At 40.9% G+C, this 18,864-nt stretch overlaps 1 protein-coding gene across 3 annotated transcripts in view; it reads left to right on the plus strand.

Moving 5' to 3' along the window:
- LOC137997813 (NLR family CARD domain-containing protein 3-like) overlaps nt 1–17,646 on the plus strand; it is a 35,980-nt gene extending 18,334 nt beyond the window's left edge. For all 3 annotated transcript variants that reach the window (XM_068844077.1, XM_068844079.1, XM_068844078.1), the window contains 3 exons: nt 8,248–8,289; nt 11,569–11,631; nt 12,867–17,646. In XM_068844077.1, the coding sequence (XP_068700178.1) occupies nt 8,248–8,289; nt 11,569–11,631; nt 12,867–15,091 (2,330 nt within the window). In that variant the 3' untranslated portion in view covers nt 15,092–17,646. The remainder of the gene's footprint in view (nt 1–8,247; nt 8,290–11,568; nt 11,632–12,866) is intronic.
- The last annotated feature ends 1,218 nt before the right edge of the window (nt 17,647–18,864 follow it).

The following is an 18,864-nucleotide window of genomic DNA, read 5'->3' on the forward strand; positions in this document are numbered from 1 at the left end:
CTCACCCATTAGCACCATCTACATAGAGCAACGTTTGAAAGAAATCAAAGTAAACAAGTCAAGTGGATACGACCACATTACTCCGCGACTGCTTAAAGAATCTGCATCAGACGAGTGATATGCTTTCCTCTTTGCTCTATCTTCAATGCCTCGATTGCACAATGCAATTATCCTAAGAACTGGAAAAAAGGCCAAGTCACACCTTTATTTAAAAAGGACAATGAATTCAGTAAAACAAACTATAGACCAATATCTGTTTTACCGGCTATTAACAACATATTTGAGAAACTACTTGCCTCCCAGCTTCAAGCTCACTTCGATGGAATCCTCTCTGACTACCTATCACCTTATCGTAGAAGTTACAGTTGCCAAACGGCGCTATTAAGAATAGTTGAAGACTGGAAGGACAGCCCTGACAACAACAGACTTGTAGCAACAATTTCCATAGATTTGTCTAAAGCCTTTGACAGCCTACCGCATGCACTTCTTCTTGCTAAACTAAGGGCCTACGGTTTGAACCACCATACATGTCATCTTTTAAAAGATTACTTGCAGGATAGAGAGCAAAGAGTGAAAATCGGCGACACATACTCTCCTTGGTTACGTGTTAAATGAGGAGTTCCTCAGGGGAGCACTCTTGGTCCACTTTTATTTAATATTTTTATTAATGATCTTTTCCTCTTTGTTAAAGCCAATTTAAATATCTATGCAGACGATCAGCAAATCTATGACTCACATGAGGACCTGGCAGCACTCCATCTTACAGTGCAAAATGAACTTGACAATGCAGTTCACTGGTACAAGATAAACGGATTGAAAGCTTATCCTGAAAATTTTCAAGTAATGATCCTTGGAGAAACTAGCCGTAAATACAATTTTAAAGTAGGTGATATTGAAATTAAGAAAAAAGATCAAATTAACTTATTAGGGGTTAACTTAGACAGCAAATTAACGTTTAGTAAACATGTTTCCGACATCTGTGATCGTGTTAACAACCAGCTTAAAGTTATTAAGCGTTTCAGAAATATTGTATCCAGTAATACTAAAACTAGGTTGTACAAAGCTTTCATCATGCCGTATTTTCTATTTTGTAGTAATGTATGGCACTTTTGCGGCCTTTGATAGTCTGGATCGCCCCTTTCTTTGGAAATTACTAGCTCATTATGGAATTCCGAGAAGTTTATTAACATCATAAAAAACTCTTATGAAGGCACCACATGTAAAGTTATTCATGAAGGACAGTTGTCGGAGAGTTTCGAAGTTAAAACTGGACTAAGGCAAGGCTGCCCTCTCTCACCGTTCTTATTCCTCCTGGCAATTGATTGGATAATGAAGTCGTCGACGACGGGCCACAGGAACGGAATACAATGGACTCTCACCCAGCAGCTTGATGACCTCGATTATGCGGATGATATTGCTTCACTCAGGGGCCCAAATGCAGAACAACCACCATTCTGGAAGAAAGGTCAAGAAGAGCTGGCCTTGTTATCAACACCGCAAAGACCAAAGTCTTGAAGATCAATTCAGGCTCAAACAGGAAGATCAGAGTGAATGATGCCGATATTGAAGAGGTGGACTCCTTCACATACCTTGGGAGCGTAGTAGACACAAGTGGAGGAACTGACGCGGACGTTGCAAATAGGATTAATAAAGCAAGAGGAGCCTTCCACTCTCTTAAGGACGTTCGCGCGAAAATTCTTCAACATTGATTTTTTTCTGAAACTTTTACCACTGTAAGATTATGAGTTAGTTATGTCAGAAATGTAAAAAAAATGGGGGGTCACCGACTCCGTTTTGGAGAGAACATGCCCGGAAAAACACCCAAAATGTGACAAAATCGGGCTTCGTTAGCGAATAAGGCCAGTGTCTGTAAACCAAAATATATTGCAATTAAATCTCTGAAGTGAAATCTTCTCTGCTAAATATTGTTTAAGTGGACTTATTAAGTGAATTTAGTCAACTGGTGAGGTTCCTTTTTTTAACTTCCCACATTGATTTTTTTTTCATTTTTGGACAACGTGGAGATAATTGTAAATAAAATCCGTTTCTGGAAAGAAACATAAGGGGTCACCGAACGTCCAAGACCGTTAAATCCAGGCAAAGCTATAGCAATGGCCTTTTGCCCTATCATTTCTCATTTTATTACTTAGCGCGCGCGCTCGTGTATGACGTGGCGTGTGCATTTGCGTGCGCAGTAACGATGCGCAGAAACAATTGGCGCGAACGTCCTTAAGCAGATCTGGAGCTCTGGCTGCATATCTACATCAACTAAGCTGAAAATATTCAACTCTAATGTAAAATCTGTGCTGTTGTACGGGGCAGAGACGTGGAGGATGACAGTCAAAACGATAAGAAAGTTCCAATCATATGTCAATCATTGTTTGCGTCGAATCCTGAAGATACGGTGGACAGACAAGATCACAAACGAAGAGCTATGGGAGCGGACAGGTCAAATTCCAATGGTCAAGCAAGTGAGGAAGAGAAAATGGGCGTGGGTAGGTCACGCTGAGAAGACCTTCAAACAGCATTACGAGGCAAGCATTGCATTGGAACCCACAGGGAAAACGAAAGAGGGGCCGCCCCAAGAATAGCTGGAGGAGGGATACGGAAAAAGAGATGGAGGTCCTCGGGAAGAACTGGAAGGAGCTGCAACAGCTGGCAGAAAAGAGACGTCTCTGGAGCTTTTTGTTGATGGCCCATGCTCCAACTTGGAGCCAAGGGCTTAACTAACTAATGGCACTTTTGCGGAGCCGGAAACGCGCGAAAATTAGAATTGCTAAACAAGCAGGCTCTACGTCTTATTTTTGATGACAATAACAACACATATGAAAGTCTGCTCAACAATTTGAATATGACAACTTTACAAACAAGAAGAATACAAGACATGCTTATAATGGTCTACAAAGCCCTTCATGCTTTAACACCTGCGTATATCACATCCTTACTTATTCTGAGACCCAGTACCCAAGGTCTTAGAGGTATAAATAAGTTGTACCAACCTCGTTTGAACACTACAAACTATGGCAAAAACTCATTTAAATTCACTGCTACTAAATACTGGAATATCTTAACTGATAAACTCAGAACTCAGATTACATTCGGAGATACTAGCATATTTCTTTGCTACTCTAAAAAAAAATCCGAATCGAAATAAAGTTACGTATGTATGTATGTATGTATGTATGTATGTATGTATGTATGTATGTATGTATGTATGTATGTATGTATGTATGTATGTATGTATGTACGTATGTATGTCCAGAGACTGAAAGGCCGTGGGATTGATTTGTAAGCCGTCATAAATGTTCGTTCCAATTGTGTTAACATTGAACAATTAAGAAATTCTTTCCATTCCATTCCAGTTAGATTGTGTACCGGTAATAGGCGATGTTTTACGCAAAACAGTTGTTTACATGTGCTGGAGAACCTTGTTTCGGTCTGTCGCATCAAAATAGTACTGGAGTAAAGAGTTTGTTCTTTTTGCGCCTTTCTGATCTGAATGTTAGATCCGCTGGTAATAAAGCAATGGCGATTAAATCGTTCAATATGGATAATGATATTGATGTTTTGACATCACGATGATAACTGCGATGTAGTGAGTGAGTATCCTGAGCGTTACAGGATATAGATCCCTTCACCACCCTCCTACAGACTTGACAAACCTTGTTACATTATACGGTAGAGTCTTGCTATCATTGATTGATAAACGCGCCTCTCTGAATCTAAGTGTTTAACCATCAGACCGTCTGCTTCATGGTATAAGCTTGAAGTGACAGAGGAGAAAGAAAGAGACGGCGCCTTGAAAGGAAATGGCTTTCTACTGGTCTACTGATTGATCGTGAAAGCTATGTGTACCAGTGTAGCGTCGTCAACAACCTTATTGATTCTTTAAAGTCATCCTACTGTACTTCCATTATCGAGGCTCCGTCTAATGATTAAAAGGTCCTATTCAAGACTGTGAATAAGTTACTTCAGAAGAAGACATCCAGATGTTATCCCTCTGCCTCGTGCAATGATGTGTTGGCCAACCGTTTTGCTGACTTTTTCCTTGAGAAAACCTCTACCATACGCCGAGACCTGCAAACTACAATAGATTACCATTAGATGACCGGACACCATATCCTGCTGAAATATACTTTGCTGAGCTCTGTATTTTCGACGCAGTTGCTCATGAGGAGGAGAAAGCTTTTGCTTCTAAATCGATCTCCAAATCATGCAGCCTTGTGCCATTACCATCTCACATTATCAACGGATGCTTTGGCGCACTTCCTCCTATCTAACCAGTATTGTAAATTTTTCGCTTGCAACTGGCGGTATGCCTGAGTCCTTGAAGCTGGCAGAGCTCTAAAGAAGCCTGATGCAGATCATGAGGAGTATGTGAGGTTTCATCCCACATCAAATCACCCGATGGTGTCTAAAGTTGTTGAAAAGGCTGCCGGTCAATGACCAGTTCACTCGGCATGTTTTGATCCATCATCTGGACGAGTCTCTTCAATCTGCATATGAGATATTTTGCTGGACTGAAACAGCCTTTGTCAGTTCAGAATGATGTCTCGTACGCCATTGATTGCGGGCACTGTTATTGTTTTGCTTCTTGACCCATCTGCAGCATTTGACACTGGAATATTCCATTCTGCTTTCTAGACTCTCCACTGTCTTCAGTGTTAAGGGTATAGTGGTAGATTGGTCTTATTCCTACAGTGTATCTCACATCTTGTAAGCAGTACGCCTGTGTACTGGACCATGGGGTGTCTCAAGGTTCAGTCTTGGGGCCCTTACTTTACTTAGGCTTCATGTCTCAATTGACAATATCATCAAGCGAGGTGGACTTCTGTACCATCTCTATACCGATGATAGTAATAATAATCATAATAATAGACCGTTTATTTAACCACAGGTAAGTGTCTACTGCAGTCTGTATCTCCGTGATAAAGATGTCAAATTTTTCCTTTCATGATTCGGCTACAAGAACAGATGACCAGTCCTTGTTTGTTAGCCAACGCCCAAAGGTACGCCGCGCACTCTTTCTCTGATCTCGTACTTTCACCTTCGGTTTCTGGCGTCCAGAGGTGTTACAAGTTATTGGACTTGCGAGGACTGTGAAGTGGTCACTCTTTGCAATCTTTGGTAATTGTGAGAATTGGAAGATAGATGGCCTATTTGTGAGAACCCAATCAAGAATAACAGTCTCTAATTTTGAAGTTGACCATTTGCTTTAGATTGTTGGGCTGAGTCAAGTCTTTAAGGTCAAGGCCTGTTGCAGTTGGATTCAAATCGCCAGTAATAAACACCAGAGAATTGGGGTGAGCCGTCAGTAATGAGTCTAAGTTAGATCGAATTGTCATTGCAAAGAACCTCATTTTCGGGTTGGCCATTAGCAGTAGAATGGTATGCAACGCATAGCATTATTGACGAGATAGATCTTAGCAGGCTATGAGGTCTTAAATTAAGCCATAAGGATTCCATGTCGTGTTCCTCACACTGCTCTAATTGGGTGCAGGTGATAGTGTGTTTAAAAAAAAACATACTCCACCACCGGAAGTAGATGTGCGATCGTTCCTGAAAAGATTGAAACCAGGAATAGCAACAGCAGAATCCGGGGTTTGCGCAGACAGCCATGGCCCAGTAATACATATTGCATCAATACTGTTACATTCGACAACATATTGCAGTTCATAAACCTTATTACTGAGAGATCTTAAGTTGGAAGATAAGATTACTGGAACTCTGTAGGAACTATATGTCTCCTTTAGGACTGATTCATCAGGTGATCTTCAGATAGCGAAGTCTAAAGTTGAGCTTTGAGTTCAAGTTAGAGATATTGACATTTGGATGCTGCATAATGTTTAAAAGTGAACCAGGAAAAATCTGAGATGCTTGTCTTAACCTTGAAGTTGCGTGCTTCGCCTGAACTTGTTGCTATTTGGATTGTTGATGAACATGTCAAACCAGAGTCTAGTGCTAGGAATTTAGGGGAACTCTCCGATACATATCTTTCATTAAATGACCATGTTACTAAGCTGTGTAAGTCTACTCAAATCCAACTAAGAAACGTTAAGATTATAAAATTTATCGCTATGGATTCTGCAGAAATATTAATTCATGCTTGTGTCAGCTGACTCTCTGCTGTCTGGACTGCTGGCCTATCAGCTAACTAAGTTACAAGTTTTACAGAACACTGCTGCTTCCCTTATATCATTTACTAACAAGTACGATCATATAACACCGGTACTTAAGAGTCTTCCCTGGCTGCCTGTCAATTATCAGATTATTTTCAAGATTTTACTATTAGTCATCAAAGTTCTTAATACATCTGTAACATGGTGCCATTCTATTTCCATGATGGTCTCCACTACAGAACCTACACAAGGTCACTCAGGTCAACCTCCACCTTATGCAGGTGGACCGCAAGTAAACCAAATCATATGGTGATCTTGCCTTTTGTATTGCAGGCCCACAGCTCTGGAATGAGCTCTCTTTACTCATTAGGTTGTCTGATAGTGTTAATAATTTTAAGAGGGTCCTTCAGACCCACGTATTTATTTAGATTTTTTAATTTTTTTCGGATTTAAAAGTCGTATTTTGCCCTTGGCGCCAACTGGAAAAGTAGAAAGTTTCCGAACTCAGTCGGTAGAAAACGACACAATCCCCAATCTCCAGCTTCTCGAACACTTTTCGTTGTCGAAATCTTGGATGTTTCCTACCTTAAAAGCACTGTAAACCTCCAACAGGCTGGGTCAAAGAATACCTTCGCAGCCAAAAAATATAATTTATGCCAGACGGATTTCCAACCGTGATTTCGGGAGTGAGCGCTGGCTCATTTCCCGAAACAGCGGCTAGTAATCGAGCCTAATCCAATTCTTGACCTGGCTTGTTCTTAGCACCTGATCTTGTGCAGCAGTAAGGAATCCTTCAGTTTCTTTCCTTTAAGGTGCCTTTCTGTTCTTACCTCTTGCTTTGTCTGGCCTTGATCCAATATTTTTTTCCTCTTTAACAGCTGTGAGCAATCTTTGACTGCTGGCCCGTACATACTGAGAATAAATAGGCTCCTCAACATTTAAGAGGTTGTTGTGAAACCTGAGACCCCTACTTTTCTTAAATGTTTTTCTCTCTTACTTGATTAAACGAATATTTGCATTTGCAACAGACGCTACAGTACTGCTCGAAACTACAGCTGTATTAGTGCATTTGCGTGCGGTAATACCTCGTCTTTGCCGATAGTGTTTACCGCGAAAATCACCTAGGTTGCACGAAAACCGCAGCCGTGGCAAAGACGAAAGCAACCGAATGCCGCGACCGACTTAATTGCGGTAATGTGCCGCAAGAGAACAATGGTACTTTGCAAACATTGTTTAATGTTATCACACCTAGCTCCCCAAGGTAAAGAATAAATATCCAAACTGTTTTTCACAGCACCGACGCAACACAACGCACTGTCTTGAAAGCCTGTTATATTCATCTCATTTCGCCGTGACAGCTGAGAACAGAGAATGTTGATAACCTTTCATCATGCCTAATTCTTGCATCTTTATGTTTGATAATTTGTAAGTTTTTCGCTATCATGATGAACAGTTCTCCCAAAGGGGTAAAAGGACATTTCTTTAAAGAACTGTATGGATTATGCGTAATTTAAGTCGCCTCCAGTGCAGTCCGACAGGAGATATATTAAGAATCAAAAGCGTTTCAAATTTTGCGTCCTGTAGAAATAGAAATTTTTACGGGATAGTTGTTGAAAAGCTCCAACTTTGAACTAAACCTTATTACAACATGTAATGACTCAAAGATTACACCAGCGTAGAACTGTAACTGTATTCCCGAAGTTTGTTAAGCAACTCCTTCTCGCGCGTTAATTACGATCGTTTCTGATTCAAAATATTAAGTGGCAGGTCATTCACCAGTTGAGCTTGAAATTCAGAAACATTCATTCCTCTGAGTTATTAAGATTAACTTAAATTAATGCTTCAACGACCACACGATAGACGAGTTCAAGCCTCTGCCAGTTTGGCGAGTTAAACGTAAATAAACTAAGCGGCGTGCTCCTGTCACGCAAGGGATAGCGATAGTTCATGAAATACGTTGTTCGATGCGAACTGCTTAACAAGTTTGTAGCATGGTGCGTTCATGCATTTTATTGACTTATTGAGTTAACTGAGCCTAACTGAGGGGATCAAGCAAGAACCATTTTCTTTTTTTCTTGCAAAAAGTTTGCCAAGGGTCACTTAATAACTGTTTCTTTTACTCCCAAAGAAATGTCAAAACCTATGATGGACAAGCTCTGTGAGATGGAAGGTAGGTACACATGTAAATGGCTCTTATTTTGTGAGTGAATGTTAGTGTTTTTATTAGGCAATGACTGTGATACATGGTAGGAGCAAAGTTTGACCATTTGCAGGTATTAATGCTCACTCAACCACTCACATGGTGTTGGCAGAGAGTGGTTGAGTGTGCCCCGACCCCTAGGGCTGCTAGATGATGATGATGATTGGCAAATGTTAAACGATAAAAATTGTAGCTACGATTATTTCACTAAATTGCTTGGCCTCGCTGTTTAACTTTACGATCATAGATAAAATCACTTACGAAAATTGCTTCGCCTCATAAGATGCGGTACTTTTAATGTTAAGTTCTTTTGAATGGGCTAGTGTTTTCATGCTAAATCAATGGATATTAAAGAAAGGTTATTGGTTTCACTTTTCCTGGTAGTTTTCAAACAACATTGGTAATCGACTCTTTTACGAGAAATTAGCTCCTAAGGCGGTTTGTTCTTTAGTATAGTTGTGATCAGAGTGTGTCTTCTCCGAAGGTCATGAATTTGGTTTGGAACAGGTGTCGAGAAAGGTGTTTGGTGCGCTGGGCCAACTAAGTTTTGCATTAGGAATGTTTCAATTGGTTTTTGGTAGCACTACGGTTATTTATGTTTCACTCAGTGGTGTTTTTACCCCCAAAAAGGAAGCGACTTATTTTCAGTTCAGTTCTGGGCCTTTTTGACTTGTTTTCGCTGTTCCAGATCGCATTCTTGACAACAGCGGTCGCTTTTGGGTTTTCAGTAAGTGTTTTTAATCTATATTCTAATATTTCTAAGTAATTTAAAATAACACCTGTAATTGTATTTATTGTCCTGTTCTGCCTGGAACACGTATGCCAGATAAATTTATGGAAAAGGCGGCGCTTACGCTCGTTCTTTCCCCCTTTTGTCTATTGTTTAACTCTGTTATGTAATAATCATAAATCATCATTTTCTCAGTAAATTTGCTGTGTAACTTAATTCTAGATATTGTAACTCGTTGCTTGTAATTTTTGTAACCTGTCGTACTCCGTTCGTGCTAATCTGATGTTGACAAACCTGTAAGATCTCGTCGAAACAAACGACTTTCTTTGTTGTGGAAAAAATGTGTTAATGTGCTGACGTGCAGGCGTAGTGCGTCTTGCAGGCGTCCTTTTGACGTGTGATTGGCACTTGATTGTTCGGTCAGAATAAGAACATATAAAAAGAGCTGTATTCCTAACAAATAGAGAGTTTTTGCAAGGACTAGTTGAGCGAGAGCTGTACGATCGACCCGAGAAAACCAAATAAAGATAAGAAACAGCAGGAGTGTTGAGGAGTCTTTTCTCCCCCGAAATATTTCCCTCAACAAGCTAGCTTGCCCAGCCCAAAAGAGACCCCTGTTGTCATGAATGCGATCTGGAACCGCGAGAACAAGTCAAAAAGGCCAGAGGTGAACTGAAAATAAGTTACTTTCTTTTTTGGGGTAAAAACACCACTGAGTGAAACATAAATAGCCGTAGTGATAGCAAAAACGAATTAAAACATTCCTAATGAAAAACTTGGCCCAGCGCACCAGACACCTTTCTCGACACCTGTTCCAAACAAAATTCATGACTTTCGGAGAAGACACACTCTGACCACAACTATACTAAAGAACAAACCGCCTTAGGAGCTAATTTCTCGTTGGAGCCGATTACCAATGTTGCTTGGAAACTACCAGGAAAAGTGAAACCAATAGCCATTCTTTAATATCCCATGAAAACACTAACCCATTTAAAAGAACTTAACGTTAAAAGTACCACAACGTATTAGGGAAGCAATTTGCTAAAATGATTTTATCTATGATCGTAAAGTTATGCATCGAGGCCAAGCAATTTAATGAAATAATCGAGCTACAATTTTTAACACAAATTAAGGTGATTCCCTGTTTTTGCATTGTGCAACCCTACTGCGCATAATTTCTTGCGTCATTGGTGCGCACATAAGCTCGCGCACGTTGATAAAATGGCGGATTTTCACTTACGCCAAGCTTAACCTGTCAAGGAATGGCTATTTTCTCCCGAAGGAGCACGGTGACTCCCTCTTTTTAATGGTGTTATGTACTCGTAATGGGTACATGGAAAATATTTTAAGGAGGAAAAAAATTTGGATGGTAGAATTTTGAAAGTTGTTGTATTTTATATATAAATGACGTAAAAACTGCATTTGGAGCGACACACTGAGTGTGAGGTGACGATGTAGCGGTCCAATTTGCTTACTTTCTTTTTGCAAGATTGAGCAATTTGAAATTACTTTACCGAAAGATTTTGGCCTGGACAAATAAGTAGGCTCAAGTTTTCAGTTATTTTTTAGTAGCTTTTTCGATATAACTACAAGTTTTCTGGTTGATCAAGTTTCGAACGCTCCGCGCGTAATTCGGTAAAAAACACTTAACATAAAGGGCATGCAGCGCGAAAACAAGCACATGACCCCATCTTTTTACTGCATTTTTTAATGTCCAGTGCATGAAAATCAATTGTGCCAAATTTGACAGAAATCTGGGTAGTACGTCATTTTCAATGGAATTACCTTACCACACAACCTTCTTTGCGCAAGTCTGATGCACAACTAACTGAGGCAAACGATCAACTGGGTGTTTTTGACACTTTTTGCTCTTTTTTGCAAGACTGCTTTTGCATTTTTTATTACGTAGAGTGAAATACATGTACATAGCTCGTAAGAATCATTAGCAGGCAACCTACCAACTACTAATCAAGATGGACTGACGATTTTAGAGAATGACATACGTGGTCAGAACAAAATTTAATCATTTGCAGATATTAATGCTGTTTTATTGGACAAATTAACTGAAAATTGAAACCTACTCAAGAACAAAAAACTCATCAGATTCGCCTGAATTCCAAAGGATCAGCTGACACTTATTGCTCTTTTTTTGCAAGGCTGCTTGTGCATTTTTCGTTACATAGAATGAAATAGCTCGTCAGTCATTAGCAGTCAACCTACTAACTATTAACCAAGCTAGACTTACGACTTTTCCTTTAACTTTCTTTGAAAAAGGAAGTTTAATATATGAGGGGAACAAAATTCGATTCGTACGAACAAACTTCGTTCACTAGTGCTTCTCGAGTAACAATTCCAGCATACAAGCATGGCTAAATGACCCAAAGACAGTATTAGATTCAGTAGTTTGATGTCCAATCGCCAAGCACCCGAAAGCCATTTATTCTTAACAATGGTTTGATGGTTTCAAAATGCACAAAAAGCAACGCTCACTTGTTCATCCTTTATTTTACTGTTTAAAGAAATGCTGAAGCAGTTGAAGTCGCAGGGAGACAGTTCGAATACTAAGCATGGAGAGACTGGAGGTACAGTGAAGAATCGCATAATAGGCCAGTTTCGTATTCTAACGGTTGGACTGGATCTAACATGAAATGGAGGCTAATGCGGGCAAATTAATTTGCATTTGAAAAGATTTGCCCGTATTAGCCTCACATTTCATGCTAGATCCAGTCCAGCCGTGAGAATTCGAAAATGGTCTATGCATGAGATGGATTGACAGAAACTGATAGAAATCCTGCAAGGGTATCTAAAATCTGCACACAGTCATAAGTTTTGCATTTACTCAGATCAACTTAAGGCCCAGTATTAAGGGCAACGTTTTTTGTGCAACTAGTCACGCAACAATGTTGCGTTGCAAGTTGAAATAGTTTGTTGCGCGTATCACCACCTTCTTACGCACGAAATTTTTATTTTGCAAAAAGTAGACGTCGCTTTTACTTTTTATAACATGAAAATTTGTTGCGCAAGGAGGTGGTAATACGCGCAACAAACCATCTCAACTTGCAACGCAACATTGTTGCGCGAAAAATGTTGCCCGTATTACTGGGCCTTTAAGGAGAGGGTACTTAGCTCTTGATAAAATTGAATCAAAGGAACTTGCCATCTTTTAAGTGATAAATACAGTAGTGCATTATAATGAGATAAGTATTGACGATGACGTCGCCAACTCGCAGTTTGCCTAAATAATTGTTTATATTGCATATTTTTTGGGCATAATTTTTTAACTTCCAAGCATTTCGTGGTAGGGGGAAATGCATCATTATTTGTACTGACTGGAAGCGAAAGTGATCACTGGGTTATTAGGGGGACTTGCAAAGAAGCAAAGAAGACCTGAAAAAAATTCAGGTCTCAACGGCACTCGGACCTATAACTGCACGATTGTGCTGCAATGCTCTACCATCTCAGCCATCGGAGATACATGTCTATAGCATGAGAGCACAACGGACACACTTCCCGATGGCTTGAGAGATCAGATGATAGAGCAGCGTAGCACAATCACATACTTATGGGTTCAGGTCCAGTTCAGGGCTGGAATTTAATTTTAGGCTTCCTTTGCAACTGCCGAACTTACTCTCTGAATTGCGATGGTCATTCGCACTTAGAGTCGTCACAACCCAAAGTCCTCTCACACATATTTCACTATCAATTATAAGTACAGTCGACCTCAACACAACTAAAGTGTAAGTATCATTCTCAAGTATTGAACGCTGGGAGAACAATGGCATTTTTTATTTTCAAGTAATGACTTTCCCTCTTTCAGATGCGGCTGACCTTATCGACGTTATTCGACAACTGTACAAAAGGCGTGAAGGATGGCTTGCGCCATTCCCGTGGTGCGAAGAGTTTCGATTCCATCTTGACAACATTTTTACCAGGCTTAAAATGGTCAGCAGGAAAAAAGAACGAGGGGTGAAGACTGACTCCATTGTCAACATGTTGGAAATCTTCAAACCGCATGAGGAATGTCCGCAACCCAGAAAGGTTTTGATTGAAGGACAGCCAGGCGTGGGAAAGACAACCTATTGTAACAAGGTTGCTTACGACTGGGCCAAGAACTGTAAAGCTGATGATCCATTTCCTGATGTCCAAGTATTGCTGTTATTGAAATGTAAAGACATTAACTCTGAGTTACGGGAGGCTATTGATGACCAGCTTTTACCAAAAGACATAAAGAAGGAAGAAAGAGAGAAATTCTTCACCTTCGTTTGGGAACATCAGACAAAAGTTTTGCTTGTACTTGACGGATTGGATGAGTTGCCAACCCATAAATTACCCGTCTACAAAGAAATCATTCAAGGAAGAATGCTTTCAAAATGTTACTTAGTGGTTACAGCTCGCCATGAAACTGGGATATCATTACGGGAATTCTGTGACACCCTGTTAGAGGTCGAAGGATTTACGAAAAACGATGCTGAAGATTTTATCCGACGATATTTTAAAACCGAGAGGCATTTGGCGCAAAAGCTCTTGGACAAGCTGTGGACAGACGAGAGCCTTAGCGAAATAACTGCAAATCCATTAAATACAGCCCTTCTTTGCCTCCTTTGCAAAGACTTCCAAGGAGATTTGCCGAAAGGTAGAACTCTGCTTTACCACGAAATAGTGCAGTGTGTGCTGAGAAAGTATAGGAGAAAGAAAGAATTACCAGAAACAGACGAAGACCTAACACAATTATACCACACTGAATTGAATCATCTTGGTTGTATAGCATTGAATGGCTTGCTCAACGATGAGATGTATTTCGACGACAGTGCATTCCAAAATGGTACCAGCAGCTTAATACCTGAATTGGGATTTGTGTCGGCTGAGCCTGGACGCAGCAAACGAAGACCGGGCCGCTGCTATGGCTTCCTACATAAGAGCTTTCAGGAGTTCTTTGCTGCAGTTTATCTAAGTTGCCACCTTATCGATGACGAAATTAATCCTGATGGCTTAGTTGCTGACACAAGATATTTTAAGGAGTTTCAACAGGTGCTTATGTTTACCTGTGGTATCTTGGCTCAGCAGTGTGAGGCAAAAGCCATGGCACTTATGGAAAGTATAGCAAGTCAAATTAACCAATCAAATGGGAAGGTGAGTTGTGACTACCTATGGACTGCATTGAATTGTGTTAAGGAATGTGAAAAAGAACAGGGTACCTTTGAAAAAGAACTGGCGCGTTCTCTTGGTTCGCTTCTTGAAATTCAGCGTATTTCCTGTCGACAGCAGATAGGTGACAGTGGCGCTGCTATACTGGCTCACGCAATGGCGACAAACACAACGGTGACAGAGTTGGATTTGCTTGGCAATGGAATCGGTGACTCAGGTGCTGCTGCACTGGCTGAAGCGGTGGAAATCAATTCAACACTGACACACTTGTATTTGTCTGGCAATGGAATCAGTGACCCAGGTGCTGCTGCACTGGCTAAAGCAGTAGAAATCAATTCAACGCTGACACACTTGAATTTGTTTGATAATAGAATCGGTGACTCAGGTGCTGCTGCACTGGCTAAAGCAGTGGAAATCAATTCAACACTGACAGACTTGGATTTGTCTTACAATGGAATCGGTGACTCAGGTGCTGCTGCACTGGCTAAAGCAGTGGAAATCAATTCAACACTGACAGAGTTGCATTTGTCTCATAATGGAATCGGTGACTCTGGTGCTGCTTCACTGGCTAAAGCAGTGGAAATCAATTCAACACTGACACGCTTGAATTTGCGTGGCAATGGAATCGGTGACTCAGGTGCTGCTGCACTGGCTAAAGCAGTGGAAATCAATTCAACACTGACACACTTGAATTTGTCTTTTAACGGAATCGGTGACTCAGGTGCTGCTGCACTGGCTAAAGCAGTGGAAATCAATTCAACGCTGACACACTTGAATTTGCCAAGGAGTAACACATCGTGGCAAGGCGTAACACGTCATCACAACGCGCCTACCTCAGCGTCACATGATGTAACTCGCCGTCTCAAGGTGCAACTCAACGTAACGACGCGCCACTAGACGTCGCAAGGCGTAACTCAGCACCACAAGGCGTAACTCGCAGTCACAAGGCGTAACGTACAGTTACAAGGCGTAACTCACCGTCACAAGGCGTCACTCACCTTCACAAGACGTAACTTACCGTCACAAGGCGTAACTCACTGTCACAAGGCGTAACTCACCGTCACAATGCGTAACACACCGTCACAAGGCGTAACTCACCATCACAAGACGTCACTCACCTTCAAAGAACGTAACTCACCGTCACAAGGCGTAACGCACCGTCCCGAGGTGTAACTCACCGTCACAAGGCGTAACATACCGTCCCAAGGTGTAACTCACCGTCACAAGGCGTAACTCACCCTTACAACGCGTAACTTACCGTCACAAGGCGTAACTCACCGTCACAAGACGTCACTCACCTTCGCAAGACGTAACTCACCGTCACAAGGCGTAACATACCGTCCCAAGGTGTAACTCACCGTCACAAGGCGTAACTCACCCTTACAACGCGTAACTTACCGTCACAAGGCGTAACTCACCGTCACAAGACGTCACTCACCTTCACAAGACGTAACCCGCCGTCACAAGGCGTAACTCACCGCCACAAGGCGTAACTCACCATCACAAGACGTCACTCACCTTCACAAGACGTAACTCACCGTCACAAGGCGTAACTCACGGTCACAAGGCGTAACGCACCGTCCCAAGGTGTAACTCACCATCACAAGGCGTAACTCACCTTCACAAGGCGTAACTCACCGTCACACGGCGTAACTTACCGTCACAAGTCACTCACTGTCACAAGCCGTAACTCACCTTCACAAGGCGTCACTCGTCTTTACAAGCCGTAACTCACCTTCACAAGACTTAACTCACCGTCACAAGGCGTAACTCACTGTCACAAACCGTAAATCACCTTCACAAGCCGTAACTCACCGTCACACGGCGTAACGTACCGTCACGAGGCGTCACTCACCGTCACAGGGCGTTACTCACCGTCACAGGGCGTCACTCACCTTCAAAGGGCGTCACTCACCGTCACAAGGCGTAGCTCCCCTTCATAAGGCGTAACCTGCCGTCACAAGGTTTACAAGGCTTAACTCACCTTCGCAAGACGTAACTCACCTTGACAAGGCAAAAAATAGGTCCGCAATGCGTACTTGGGGTCTTATGCTTAGTTTAACTCCATTCAGCCCTTATAGAATTTGGTACTGCGGTCTCACTTTTACCATGCGTGATTGGTTGAAATTTGCCATAACAATGCTTCAAATTTCAGGACCTGTTCAGAATTTTACATCGATGACTTGCTGCTAAATTTTCTCTTATTGCCATTTGCACAGTTAAGACAACTCTTGCTCCACGCTACATTATCTCTATCAGCTTTTTACCAGTAACAGAAGCACTAGATTGGCTAAGAAACAAGCACGGCACTGTCATACATTCATATGATCTTGATGAATCATCACTAGATGAGGTGTTCAATGAACAAGTACCCTCAGAGCTTGGTGCAAATCCCCAAACTACTGGAAATCACAGTCCATCAGCAATAACAATGTATAAACAGCCAAGAGAAATATCTGATGACCAATTACCTTGCTCAGTTACATGTAGATCATTACATAATGAAAAATGCAACCCAAAGCTTACAACAGGGTGCTTTCATGGACTAGAAATAAAATGAAAACCTCAACAGCCTGAAGTCACAAAATGTTGAACCAGTTTATTTGTTTATAACTGGAGGTGGTGGTGCTGGGAAAAGCCATTTGATTAAAACAATTTACCACACTGTTTAAGGAAAAACATATAGACATGCTCCAATGAATCCTGAAATTCCAACAGTGTTACTAGCAGCATCTACTGGAGTAGCAGTAATAAACATTGATGGTACACACAGCATTAGCAATACCTAAAAATACAGGTGATGATATGGAGGAAAATCCAGGTCCTACAATATTTGACTCTAGTCAAGGAAATGAAGCATTACAATATAGTGAGTCATTTACTGGAAGTTTGTTCATGACATCAAACATTTGTCCATATATGTCTCTTAGAAATTCATTTCTATAAGTATTTTCAAACTCTCAACGGAATTACAATTGTTGTTTGTTAACTAATGACATTAATACACTACATCAAATATTGAAACCATGTCTGGAACATCAGTTAACAGCAAATAGTCATTTCGTCGCACAGAACATCTTATAGAACTGTATAGATTATTTCCAATAACCAAAATATTGTTCAAAGTAGAATTAGTCCACAGACTAATATCTTGTATTTGATGGTATATAATAGCAGTAAGTGACATTGCTGCACATTACTTTACCAGCATTCACACCAAAGATTGTTTCACTTCCTTGACTAGAGTCGGCGGACACAGTGGTTGTTGGATCAATGATATCAAATATTGTAGGACCTGGATTTTCCTCCACATCATTTGCTTGCCTTATAAGCAATGGGATGTAAACATTGTAGCACATCATTTGTGTAAACCAAAACATCACCTCATTACACGACTTGTAATGTCCAACAACTTGTTTTAATGTTGGCAAGTAAAACGCATTTAAGTAAAACATCATAAGCATCGTATTCCAAAATCGCCCTCGCACACGTAAAAAAATGCATCCTTAGCCTTCACAAAATTGTTGTGACAGCCGATCCTTGACCGGTATTGTTCGATTGTTGTTCCCATGCTGGCGGCTAGTAGCAGACAACAGTAAGAGTACGAAATACTATTCTTTGAGAGTGCAAAACTCTTATTCAATGCCACTATTTTTTAGAGTACAATAACTCTTTCAGTTTGGGGTGTAACCCACACCGACATTTCAAGCCGATAAATACTGGTTTGTGATAGCTTGTGAGATACTTGTGAGGTATACAGCATATGTGGTGCAACGCGCACTGGATTTCAAGCCAATGAATGTGGGCTTGCGAAAGCGTCTTAGCTTCAGTGCAATCCACACTAAACACAAGCCGAGTCTAGATATGTTGGCTTGCGTGAGTATACAACTCCCGTATCGATATCGCCGAGGAAACTCCACTCAGCGACGTCACCTGTATAAAATAACAAAGAGCAAACAAGGCAGGATAGTTAATTTTCGAAATGAAAGAAAGAAAACCAATCTGAAACAGCACGACAGATCAATTTTGAAACACAAATAACTTACCTTGAACAATTACAACTAATTTGCGACGGAAAGCTGTTCAAATTTTTCCCAAAACAGGGAAAACGACCGCAGATTTATATACGAACGACGAACGCTAGAAGCAATGGCCGACACTTGAAAACAATGACCTCGCAATTGCTAGTACCCAGTCTACAAGCCAGACTGTCACGTGTGTTCTCGTCCAAGTGACAAACTGACAAGATCTGCCTCTGACTTAGGGGTCTGTATGCATACAATGCATAAGACCCCAAAAACAGAGGTAATAAGGGGTTTATAGTCTGCCGACTTGTAATTCTGACAATTTGTTGGCCAAACGTAACGTCTGGTTGGCAAAACAGACGACATTTGTTGTATTTTCGACTATATGAACATGGTCTCTTGTCTCTTTGTAATACTGTTCATGTTCATTGTATGTTTCCTTTTTTCACTCTTCTTGTAATGGATAGTGACTTTAAAATAGAAACTGAAATTAAAACTATTCATTTCGCTTCATGTAATAACCTTGGACCTAAGCTGTTAACTTTTGAATTCTCGCCATGGCTGTAATCCCCCGGCTTCCGTCTCTGATACTATACGTACCTTTTACTTTAAATTACCTTATATTGGTCCTTTTTCTTTTATCAC

This window comes from Montipora foliosa, chromosome 3 (genome assembly GCF_036669935.1).
Source record: "Montipora foliosa isolate CH-2021 chromosome 3, ASM3666993v2, whole genome shotgun sequence".
Taxonomy (NCBI): domain Eukaryota; kingdom Metazoa; phylum Cnidaria; class Anthozoa; order Scleractinia; family Acroporidae; genus Montipora; species Montipora foliosa.